Source organism: Cynara cardunculus (assembly GCF_001531365.2).
Source record: "Cynara cardunculus var. scolymus isolate 2C chromosome LG 14, CcrdV1, whole genome shotgun sequence".
Classification (NCBI taxonomy): Eukaryota; Viridiplantae; Streptophyta; class Magnoliopsida; order Asterales; family Asteraceae; genus Cynara; species Cynara cardunculus.
In genome coordinates, this window is record NC_037541.1 from 1,284,863 (window position 1) to 1,298,467 (window position 13,605).

General features: G+C 33.7%; 1 protein-coding gene across 1 annotated transcript; it reads right to left on the minus strand.

Annotated features, from left to right (window-relative positions):
* Nucleotides 1-4,112: 4,112 nt before the first annotated feature.
* Nucleotides 4,113-11,090, minus strand: LOC112526962 (cold-responsive protein kinase 1-like). Its single transcript, XM_025137415.1, has 7 exons — nt 10,873-11,090; nt 9,533-9,643; nt 8,349-8,461; nt 7,306-7,516; nt 6,983-7,220; nt 5,414-5,564; nt 4,113-4,968 (listed from the first exon to the last, which is right to left on the minus strand). The coding sequence occupies exons 2-7, from the start codon at nt 9,600-9,602 to the stop codon at nt 4,660-4,662; spliced, it is 1,092 nt and encodes a 363-aa protein (XP_024993183.1). The 5' UTR covers nt 9,603-9,643; nt 10,873-11,090; the 3' UTR covers nt 4,113-4,659.
* Nucleotides 11,091-13,605: the final 2,515 nt, after the last annotated feature.

The following is a 13,605-nucleotide window of genomic DNA, read 5'->3' on the forward strand; positions in this document are numbered from 1 at the left end:
TGAACCATATTCATCTTTCATAAATATTCAAATAATAATAAATGAACTCTCATCATTTCTATAAATATCTTAATTTATTGGGTTGTATTTGTTGTACAAATACGACGGGTTATATTTGAAACAAACTCTCTCTCTCTCTCTCTCTCTCTATATATATATATATATATATATATATAGGGGGGGGTTATAAAGGCCGACTTGAGATCACGTGAGACCTGCTTGTTTTCGTGAGACCACTAATTTATACTTGAAACTTCACAGCAAAACACTGTAAAGATAAGGTTCGGCTTTTTTTTAATCTTCACAGTGTTTTATTGTGAAGTTTCAAGTATAAATTAATGATGGTCTCACGAAAACAGACTGACTCACGTAAATCGGCCGGTCTTCTGCCCATGATAATTTCAAGTGTTTTGAAGATTGACAAATAATTTGAATTGATTTATGGACCAACATCTCCAACAATTTTTTTTTAAATAAATTTTTTTATTTTAATAGATTTTTTAAAACGTCCTTTAAAATAGAAAAAATAGGAAAAAGAAGCTGAAATTCTTCAAATTTGAAAAACTTTTAAATAAATAATTACTCAAGAAAGAGAAATTATTTTTTATTCTTCCTACCAATAAAAAATTTTGAAATTAAATATTTATGAGAGAAATAATATTATATTAATTATATTAAATATTTTAATAATATAATTAATACAATGATATTTAAAATGAAAAAACCGTTGAAGATAAAAGTAATTTTTTTAATAAATTTTGAATTTTAATTCGAATAATATTTGCGAGAGAATAGAGATGGTGTAACATTATCATGTATTAGAAATTCATCACATTTCAGAGTAGGGGTGCTCAAAAACCCGACCAATCCAATCCAATCCAACGCGAAATGACCTAACCTGAAGCAACCCGATGTCTAATCGAGTTGTAAAATTATCAAATCGTAGGTATTGAGTTGATATTGTCTCACACCCCGCTAAAGGGGAATCATGAGATGTAGCAGGCAAGCGAGTCATAGCAACAGTTTATAAATAACACCATTTCAAGTTGTTCAAAACAAAACAGTTTATCGACATGACAGGAGTTAGAATTTACACAACGTTCATAATTACATCAAAAACTTGACTTAATCGATCTTGGCTCAAGTATGCTCCTTTAAAATCCAAACCACTCACTTAGAACCTGAAAAGAATGGAAATAAAAACGAGGTCAACTACAAAGAGTTGGTGAGTTCACGGGTTTTCACATGCATAAAAACATTTCAATGCATAAACCAAGTAATAGCAAACTTATGCGAATTCTTTGCACTTAATAAATGTAAATCCCTCGCGATGTAACACTTGAGACGCTACTGAGCCTTTCCTGACCAATATGCCCCATTAATTTTTGAACAACCAGAAGTAGCCCGTTCACTACTTAGGTCCCACGGTTCGATAAAGCACTAATTCAGCGGTGGTCCAAATTCCACATGATTAGGCTAGAAAACATAGGTAATTGTGCACCCCTTTCTGGGTGGGACTGTCAACACAATAGCGGCTATCCACAATGCCACGGCCCGGGGATGTACCCGAGTTAACAAGTAGCGTGTACGGACGGGGACTTTTATTTGGAAACATATACTCTCAAACGCATCAATTTAGCATTTATTCTAAGTGCGGAAACAATTGTCAAAACAAAACATAATGAACCCGACTAAGCAGTTCCTTAGTCCAAGAGGTTCCWAGTAAAACTTGACTAAGCAGTTCCTTAGCCCAACGGTTCCAAGCAAAACATCGACTAAACAGTTCTTTAGTCCCAATATTTCAAGTACATAATCATGCAAGGTTTGCTCAATTTCATGCTTTTCCCCCAGAAAATATAAAAAAACATTAAAAGTGGGGCCGTGAGAACTCACTTGTTTGGCGATTATCCAAATGATTCCTTTAAGGATTTGCTATGCTCGCTCGAACTTCCTGACAGACCAACCAGCGCTATATTACTTACGGTTTTCCTTGGCTATGGTAGAGCAAAGTTAATCTAAATGCAAAGCCACCAAGTGTTTTTATAAAATAAAGCCGATTTTAATTATTTATTAAAAAGGAACCTTCCAAAATCCAAATAATGACATCATTAAATGTCATCCCAAGACAAATGATGACAGCCGCCAATTACCAAAATCAAGAGATTTTGAGTGGGTTTAACACTCTTTTCAAAAATAATCCACAATCCTTGAGCCACACGCCTTCATCACCGATTGCATGCAGTTCAACATTTTCAAGAATCAAGACTCTAACACATAACCATCATCTTCGAACAACTCCAGAAAACAAAATAAGCAAGTTTTCAAGAGGATAAATTCGGTTATAGTTGCATGCAAGACCTATCATCCGAAAATGTGATCGGACCTCACATGCAAAGAATTTTTCTTTCTTTCTTGGGGATTAAAGAACTTGGGTCATGGATTATCATCCCAACGAAGACACATGCGGGTCTTTGATGAATAATCTCTCCTCTTTAAATCCCATAAATCTTACTCAAGAGTCGAGTAGGGAGATAGATAAAGATTTTCAGACATCAAAAAGAAAAGTAAGCAACTCTAAAACATACATTTTCTCGACTACGAACTAGTCTCAAGAACAGTAGAAATCTTGAGTTTTGCTTGGAGATGGAATCGGTTGGAAAGTGATGGAGTTAGAGAGAGAAAGATGAAATGGCTGGAAATTTGGAAAGTGAAGAATTTAAAAAAGGGAAGGGGTATTTATTTGGGGATTCAATATAAAGAATGAGCTGACCTCTAAAGGCCCAAGCCCAAAAAGATTTTTATTTACAAAATAAAAGACCCCAATAATTACAACAAACTAAACAATTTTGACAAAAGATTTTTAAAACTCCACTCTTTCAAAATAATAATTGGCAACCAAATATAAAAGATTGGAACTTTGGGAATTTGAATTTTAAGAWGAACGAAACGAAAATATCGACTTTATTTTTATGTGAAATATTTCAAAACTTATTTGACATTGCACGAACTAACTTGATTAACTACCCGCCGAAACGTGACCTAACAAACTAATCTTGGAAGATGAGCAAGATGATCTCAAATCATCGAAGCTAAATCCTAGAGAGACTTAGTTTTTAATAAAGGTCCTAAAATGGCGTACTAACCTGAAATTCCAAAATGCAGAGTTGTCACATATTGGGTTACTATTATTTGAACTCAACCCATGAACTCGATATTCTTTTATTTCTTGGATTTAATATGATTGTTGAATTTATATTAATATATACATTAGACAATTACACTATCACGGACGCTCTTCATATACACATATTTTCAATCTATTCACATTTATATATAACTCATTCGTATATATGTTCAGTAACTATGAACATATATATGTAAATTAAGAAAATTAACTGAATGTGATATACGTAATAAATATGGATAAGTTGTATTAAATGGTTGATAATGAAAAGAAAAAATATGAGTAGAGAAATAAGATATTCAAGATTAGAAAGATATTTTAATATACCAAAGTATCAACCCGCCCAACCTGTACGGGTTGGGTTGGGTTGGGTTGAGTTACACTTTGGTTTGCCTTGGGTTGGGTTAAGATTTTTCCAAACCGTTGAAATTGGGTTGGATTGTTTAAATATCTTCAACCCGATCAACCCAACCAATGAACACCCTTATTTCAAGAGTATATCAAAAATTATGGAAATTCACATTGAAGAATTTATTTTCTTGAAATGTGCGTCATGAAAATGTTAAATGATTTTCGTAAAATTATTAATAATAAATACTTTGTGACAAAATGTTTATAAGATAGTCTTTTATTTGTTTTACAGAGATCTAAAAGAGTTCAAACAAATAAAAACTATACAAAGGCAAAAAAATCGAGAACGTATGAATAAATTTGATAATGTACGAATAAATGATTCATACATGAAGCATTGCTAAGAAAAACATGGATGAGTTGTTGAACTTCATATGTGAATAATTAGTAAAAAGATAGGTAATGAATATGTGATGACATGCATGTTCAGATTTAATTTTTTGTCTTTAGGGATAATTTATTATTACGCCTTTTGCCTTTCTTATTTAAACCTTCTAAAAATAGCAACTCCTGTACGTACCACATGAACTTCTTCAATGTCTTTAAATCAAATGTGATCATAATACAAACAACTCGTAATAAATCCGATCTTCCTACATGCCAACCACTACCTACACATGGTGCTGCGGAAGAAAGGCCGTAGTCGAGAGACATGCCGCCACACCCCCGAGACAAGCCCGTTAGATTTCTCTCTCTCTCTCTCTCTAGTTCCTACGAATATGATATGTTGGATACGAGCCCAACTCGGATCGTAAACCGATCTACGGTCTCAATTTAGCCATCCGCTACAAAATGACAGTTAAGATAGTTATCCCATCTTATCTGGTTTCTAAATGAATTTTGGCTAATAAATGGTATATATCAACCTTCATCTTTTGTACTATTAAAAAAACACGCAAAAAGAATAAAATACTAACGACGCCGTTCGTGGCATAAATGAAGCGTTTTTCCACAGGAATTTGTGATTTATCGATCCTAAAACGAGATGAAACTAAGATCTAGTATCGATAAAACCCACCCATGGCCATGAATCATTTGTGTGTTATATATATATATATATACCTTCATCTAGGGGTTAATTGTGTAATGGTGGTAGGAAAAGAACTTATTTGGCGACTCGTGGAAGCATCGGATACCTTTTTGTTGTCGTTAGAATCTTGAAAAAACCCGGGGGGCGTGAGTTCTTTTTCGTTGAGTCGAATGTTTCTAGACAGCATGTCGACAACCTGGCTCATCATGGGCCGACGGCTTGCAGTTGCTTGGGTGCAGAAGAAGGCTACTTTTATGTACTTGATGACTTCCTCCTCTGCGTATGTTTTAAGGTCGGGATCCACAAGTTCTAGAAGTTTCCCTTCACCGTAGAGCTCCCATGCCTGTGGAATGCAAAGGAAATTTGTCAACCAGATTTGGTCCCCTCTTTGTTGGTAGAATTGTTCGGTCTCGTCTGTTTTTCAATATGGATTTCTCTTGTATGATTCATACAAAAGGCTAAGGGGTTGGTTTTCCATTAAGTCCTTAATGTATAAAGTTGTTTGTGTGGATAAATCTGTCTGTATAGATTGAGAATGTTTTTGTTTGAGAGGGTTTTTCATAGATGGAAGGAGCGTGTTCTTTTAATTGGGAGGGGGAGATTTGGAATAAAACTTGGCTTTCTACATAGAGCTCCCTCTAGAAGTTTATTGAATAAGTCACTTTCTATATCATTAAGCCACTATCAACCAATTATTTATAGCTGACCGCATAAGCTGCGAGTCCCATCAAGCTCGTTAAGCTGCTCCCTAAATGCAATAAAACCAAGCAAAGAATGAAATGACTCACCCATTCCAATAGAACTTTCGGCATTGTACCCCAGCTTGATGCAGAACTGCTTCTGCCGCTTATCGTCTCGAGAATGAGAACCCCAAAGCTATAAACGTCGGCTTTCAATGTCAACTGACCACCCAATACGTATTCCGGAGCTAAATAACCACTAAACGAAAGAAAACAGGAATTTCATCAAACAAAATTCATGGGGTAAGAAGAAAATCCATGCCTAATGATCACAAAATAGAGAAACCCGAGGATATACATTTTGAATGCTTTATTCTAGAGTGAACAGATTTTTTTTATTAACCTGGATATCCAACCCGCTATGCGAGACGACTAATCCCAGGGCGACCACCTGCTTTGCAGATAGCCCGGAGTCACCACATTTGAACCTCCATGGCCACAAGGGGATTTTTATTCCTCCTTGGATATGAACCTAGGACCTCCAGGTACTTTTGACCTTTGGAGCCAAGCTCAAACCAATCAGGCACCACCCTTGTGGTTAGTGAACGGAGTTTTTAACCAATGTACTTGACTTTGCATTACGAACTAACCATCTTTCTTGTAAAGATGCCAAAAAGTGGACAATTTGTAAAACTGTAAATGCAAAAAGAATCATCATACTTGACATTTCTTGTGCAAAATCACTAATCCTTGCAAAATTTGTGTTTTTGTACATTTTTGAAGAATGACGTCTTCTATACTATCTTGATAAGTGCAAGTTGACAATTTCGGTGAGTTGTTAACTTGCCAACCATTGTTCTTGATTTTTTGGTGCAAACAAACCATTATTCTTGTGAAAATGAAGGGAGAAAACTACATTTTCCAAGAATGAACGATTTTCAACAGAGTTATGGAAATATAGATGTAAAGGAAACCGCCATACTCGGCAATTTTTTGTCCAAAATAGCCTATTTTTGCAAAATGTTGCGTTCATCTTGCATTTTTGCAAGAATGAGCTAGACAAAAGTTTGTACAAGCAGGCAAGGGGATTGTTTGGTTGGTTTTCCATCAAGTCCTGTACGGATAAAGTTGTTTGTGTGGATTAATTTGTGTTTGTATAGATTGGAAATGCTTTTGTTTGGGAGGTTTTTTCATAGATGGAAGAAGTTTGTTTTTTAATTGGGAGAGGCAGGTTTGGAAAAAACTTGGCTTTCTGCATAAAGCTCCCCCTCCCCCTAGAAGCTCACTGAATAAGCCACTACCAAACAGTCATGTATAGCTGAGTGAATAAGTTGTGAGTCACATTAAGCTCATTAAGTTGCTAAAAAACATGCCCTTACTTTGGTTAGAGTTATTAACTTCTCCAACCAATTGATCATTTTGTTGCAAAGAGACCATCGTTCTTGCAAAACTACAAGAAAAGAAAACTATATTTTGCAAGAATAATCAATTATGGACATATTATATACAAAATTGTTTAATCTTCCAAAAAAGAGTGTCATTTTTGGTATTTTTTAAAAACAACCATTTGTTTGCAAAAGATATACAAGAACAATAGTTTGAAAAATGACTCATTTTGGTTAGAAAACAAATTTTTGTAACAAACACACACAAGGATATATGGTAAACCAAACTTACGTTGTTCCTGCTATCTTCGTGCTTATATGAGTGATGCTATCCGGGAAAAGTTTAGCCAATCCAAAATCTCCAATTTTTGGTGTGAAATCCTTGTCCAGAAGTATATTACTAGCTTTAATGTCTCTATGCACAATATGCGGATGAAGTTCTTCATGAAGATATGCAAGACCCCGTGCCGTACCAATGCAAATCTCAGATCTTCGTTTCCAATCAAGCTCTGAAGATTTGGTTTTTTTACCTGTAAGCAAGTTATAGCATGCTTAATAATCAACCAGAAGCAAGCAACTAATTAAAAAAGGCAAGCTTTTAACTTTCTAGCTTACCTAATAGTGCATTGTCAAGGCTGTTATTCTCTAAAAATTCATAGACTAAAATACGATGACTTCCTTCAACACAACATCCAATCAACTCAACGAGGTTTAGATGTCTGACATTTGATATCGTATTGATCTCCGTTAAAAATTCATGAACCCCCTGCTTTGATTCTGCACAAAGTGACTTTACAGCTACTTGTGTTCCATCCTTGAGGATTCCCTAAAATATTGGTAGCACATAAGGTTGACAGATCAAGAAATAGCAATGGTTCAGAAATCACAAACTTTAATATCTGAATAACATAGTACATCTGAAGTATTTCCATTGAAAAAGAAGATGCAATCAAAGAAATTCGAGAAGGTGTAAACTTAGGCAAGGTTTGGTAACACTTGCACTTTCAATTTTCTGTTTATATATATATATATATATATATATATATATATATAAAGAGAGAGAGAGAGAGGTTCAGGGGAAAACCCAAAAAAAGATGAAAAACTGAGGAACACCCAGATAACCATTCATCTGGACTGTATGCACATGTACATGCAAGTAATTGAAGTTGTTTCTTGGTTTTTATGCACGTGTGCATGCTATCCACATGTGCATACCGGACAAATTGCTTACAAGTTACTTGCATGCACATGTGCATACCGTCCAAATGAACGGTTACCAGGGTGTTCCTCAGTTTTTCCTTTTTTTGCGGTTTTCCCCTGAACCAGACCCTATATATATATATATATATATATATATATATATAGTGATACTAATTCAATGTGGTCTTAGGTTTACTGTGACTGGATCTTTAATCCCAAATTGGAACGATATTAGTCTTCACCAACTACGAACTATAATCATGTATGCATAACAACATTCAAGTATGAGCATTCATAACTTATTTTGCTGGTTTATTGCCCATAATGAATTGTATTGAAAATGATTGGATTTTGTAGGTGCTTTTGGAAAGTCTAGACAAACAACTTATACAAAGTAACCAAGCGGTCAAAGAACTATGAACACATGAGTTATGGAGAACTATAATAGGAATGAGTACCTTGTAAACCACTCCAAAACCTCCTCGCCCTATCTTGGTGCTTTTATTAAAGTCATCTGTTGCTAGTCGTAACTCCTTATATGAAAAATTCCTTATATTATCAAGAGAATGACCTGCGCAACAACTTTAGGTCAGCTTTACAAGTTTCTGATAAGAGTCCACTAAAAATGTCAAAAATAACAAGTTAGTTGCCAAAAAAAGAGAAGGAAAGACAAGTAAAGATATTGAATCATAATTGCATGTGGAAGGGGTGAAACAAACTCATGGCTGCATGGAAAATACAAGCTTGCATAATAATACAAATGACAATATGCATCTTGGCTTTCCAATGGTTGGGAGCACCCATGACAGTCTAAAGGTCTTGAGCTTAAATCCAACATTTGGGTATAACCCGGTGACTTATCAGGGGTGCATCATCACGGTCTCTCAGAAAAAAATACAGATAACAACTTATGATTCAATGGTTCCTTCTAATTGTTCGCTGCATCACAGGTGAGATGGAGGTGAATTTTAGAAAAGCTCTAAATTTAAGCTGCTTTCTCTTGCTTAATAATCATATATACGGCTCTCTAGAAGCAAGTAGGTGTGTTCAACAAGTAAAATCAACTTAGCCAAGACTACCGGGTCCCAACCTCAATAGATGTGTGTGTCTGTGTGTTGCATATGTTTATTAGAACAATCCAATTATAAAGATGGAGGCAATTGCAAGAAAAATGGTCGATAAAGGCTTATCACTTGTCCATTGCTACCTTTATGTCAGGTCCCTGACTTCAATTTTTCAACTGGCTAAAAGAATGTGTTTAGGAAGAAAATAACTATATGGCTACAAGGCATACAAGTAAACTTTCAAAATCTAATGAGAGCAGAATATGATTGGTGTCTGGAAATGGCCAAGTTAAGCATATTATTGCTCTAGCAACTAAGAAGCATGTGCAATGTTGCCAACTAGGTTTATTCAAGTGATTAGGACTTCCTTTGAATAACCAACAGATCTTGAGTTCAAATCTCACATTGTGGTATTGCCCAGTGTACTACAAGGCAAGAATGGGGAGATCTCAAAATTTCAGCTCCAGAGTCTTATGAATGAGATATTAAAAACTCCGATTATTAAAATCCATAAATGAGATATTAAAAGTTCTGACGATTAGAAATCCATAGTAGAAAGCAGTTGAGTAAGTCCCTACCTTCCAATTCCCTGTGAGCACTAGTCTCTTGCCTTTTTACATGTGAAGTACCAAAGCAGCTACAACCCATGTCTATTTGATTCACAAACGCTTAACTGTCTGAAGCTCAACCTTGTACCCACAAAACAGAACAGCATCAGATAAATTGCTCATTGTTGGCCCAATGGTAATCAAGTTATCCAAACATAAACCTTCTTTTGATAAATCACAGATAATCAATGTCAAAACAATTGCTCCATGAAAGATTGAAAATTTAATGAGCATTGACATTCACATCAAAAAACCATTCACTGACATGATCTTGACAAGATTAAAGGACCCCATAAAAACTAGTTGTTGACCTTTCAAACCCTCATGTTTGGCTTTTTCGTACCAAGTGATCATCGTTCTAGTAAAAATGCCAAAAGAGTTTTATAGTTTGCAATAATGGCCGATTTGGACAAATTTTGCAGATGTAAATGCAAAAAGAAACCATAGTGAAAGGTACATTTTTGTCGAAAATCGTTTATTTTTGCAAAATGAAAACTTCCTCTTTTTTGGTTGCAGGTTTTAGAAAATGTTTTCTTGCAATGAAATTATGAAAAGTCATAATTATGTGCTAAAAGTCAATCGATACTAAAACAGAGGAGTTGGTTGAAGCTGAACATTGAAGAATACCTAATTACATACTATACAGCCATCCATCTAAAATTGAATAACCATCTTCATAAATAAAAGTAAACCTATATTCCCAGAAAAATAGGTCATTCACGTCATTTATACCACATGCAGTACAAGTTGTTCCTAGCTCTAGAATTGTCGGTCCTGCAAAAGGACTAGCTGTTCAAAGTCACAAAAGTCACGAACATCCAACAGGCTTGCAACAAGACAGATTACCCTCTGCTTCAATTAGTTCTCAATCGTTAGAAAAAGCAACAAAGTACCTTCTCTTTCATCTCTGCCTTTTTTGTTTCTCTTTTCTTGGAGTATTTGAGCTTCGTGGCAAACTAAATTCCAGGAAGCTCTCTTAGCATGGTCGTAACAGAGATTAATGGCATCAGCAGAATCAACCGAGACTTATCGCTTCAAGAGACGATAACTTATCGGTGATTAGCAGGTTTTCTTTCATCTAATTAAGTTTCTAAATGGCCAACACAAAATCAAGCCCTCAATACACTTTTCCAGCTTAATCATTCCAAACCTAAACTAAAATCATACAAAAAATAAAGCAAATCACTGAAATTCTACAAAAAGAAAACTCCTCAAAGCAAATTCGAGCTCAGATCCACAATCAGTAACTGAAACAACTTCTTAACAAGAACAATAATCATATAAAAACATAAAAAAAATCCAGAAATTACCTTTTATGGATGAACCGACCGGAGCATAGTGAACCTACAAACGGCGATGATCAAACGGACATAAAATTGTGAAACTGTGATTGAATTCCTTGAACTAAAATTGTGAAATTGAAAGAATTTGTTCGATGGATCGGGAAAACTTCCGCCAATTGTTGCTCCCAAATTTCCAATTTATTGCTATTTGTTTGAATGTGTATTTGATGCGAGAAATGGTCATACGGTGGCTCAAATAGTCTTTGCCTGTCTCTCCCTGTTCCCACCATTTTTCTAATTTATAACTTTTGGAATTAAATCCTATTAAAAGACAATAATAATATTTTGCTAATTAAGAATTTTATATATATATTAATCAATAAAAAATTAAATTTTAAAGTTTGAATTTTAATGAGGTCTAATGAACAATAATGAAAAGGGCATTTTGGGATGAAAAAATACACTTATCAAGGGTATTCTAGTAAATTGAATTCATTTATAACCCTCAAACAATTAATGGGGAGTTACAAACAATCAAATCCCAAAAAATATGCATTCATATTATTATTATTTTTTTTACTATTGATCTTTCATGTTCATTCTTGTATGAATTACTAAATCGCATAAGAAACACGGTAGTAACAATTTTCGGTATTGATCAATTTGAACACAAATGAAACGTGAACACAATTTGAACACAAATGAACCGTGAACACAATTTGAACAAAAATGAACAACCGTGAACACAATTTGAACACAAATGAACCGTGAACACGATATGAACACGATATGAACACAAATGAACACGATATGTGCAATTTTTGGCCCATATATTCACATGCATAGACGTCCCACAAAATTAAGGTAGCATCTGTTAATTTGTGTTCATCTGTTAATTTGTTCAAATTGTGTTCACAATTCATTTGTGTTCAAATTGTGTTCAAGGTTCATTTGTGTTCAAATTAATCAATACCGAAAATCGTTACTATCGTGTTTCTTATACGATTTAAGAATTCATACAAGAATGAACATGGAAGATCAATAGTAAAAAAAATTAATAATATGAATGCATATTTTTTTGGGATTTGATTGTTTGTAACTCCCCATTAATTGTTTGGGGGTTACAAATGAATTCAATTTACTAGAATACTCTTGTAAGGGTAAAATGAACAAGACATAAACCTATAAGAATAATGAAATTTGATTGGTTAAGAGGGTTTTCAAAGTTAACACAAAAATGATGGTTAACATTTGATCTTCCCTCTATATATATATATATATATATATATATATATATATATAAAGTCATATCAATCGTTTTAATAATTTAATATCAGTAGACTAATTAACATATATAATTGAATAAACCAAAAGTTAATTGACCCAATTGTCAATCCAAGTTATGTGTCTACTAATTTGAAAAATCCATGCTTCTTAAGTCTTTTTACATACATATAAATTAAATTAAAACAAGAATAAGCAAATATCTTTAGGCCTTGTTTGTTTTTTATAAAAAAAAGCTCTTATTAGCCTCTTATGTCTGATTCGTTAAGAGGTAAGATTATTCAGGCTGTTTGTTTTTTCCAATTTTTCGGAGGCTCTTATATCTTATTGTCCTCTTATTTGGTAAGAGGTAAACCAACCTTTTATTTGCTTATTATTGTTCTTCTAACCCTCAACAACGGCGTTTCTCAATTGATGAACCTTAATCGATCATTTCTCTCAATCAATTTTCACGTCTCTCAATTGATGTATTTTAATAGGATTTAAATGTCTTAAGTACGTTAACGACATATTTTCGTTTAAATGAATGCTGATTATAATTTAGATGTAAAATTCGTAATGATGATGAATAGATATGTGAAGTTGTATAAATTTTATTTATACATTCAACAATATAATTTTTTAATGGGTAAAATAGACAATTTAAACAAATTCAGACGTTTATCAGTTTACAAAAACAAACAATCTTATTGATTCAGATTTTAGACGTCAACGCCACCTTTTATAAATCAGAAGTGAAATAAGACTTCAAACTTCAACACCTCTTAAAAAACAAAGGTCATCTTATTCATAGATTACTTAAATTCTTAAATACAATAGAAAATGATTATGAATTGAAAACCGTAAAAAACAATTATAGAAACGTTATTTAAGATGTTGAAGATATGTTCCATAATTCATAGTCAAAACATTGTTATAATTGGGACCAAGAATTGGTATTGCCCTTTTTTAGACATATTCAAAGGTTTTCATGATTAGGTTTTCATGAGAAGGAAATTTAAATTGAAGAACGTAAGATGGCATCTTCATCCTTGGATGCATATTACGATGAGATTTATTGAATCAATCCTCGTATCAAGCATGATTCATAGGTAAGTTTAATATTTAAGGTGATAAAGGATCTAGATCCTTTCACACGCTTCTCACACATTATAAATGTCCACATTGTTAGATTGTAGATCTAATTCAAGGGTTGAGAATTGGTCTTACGGATCTCATGAAAAACTCTTGGTCTCACGTGAACCCAACCATATATAGAGGAGCGATTAAATGAAAATCACTCCAATTTGTAAAAACCTTAAAAACTACTCTCATCCATCGTTAATCTTATGAAATTTTTTCATAAAATTGTTAATCTTGTGAAATTGTTTCATATAATACATTTTTTGATGAGGTTGTTTCATATGTGGTTATGAAGTTGTTTCATATGTGGTTATGAAATTGTTTCATATACTACTTAATGAAACTGTTTCATGT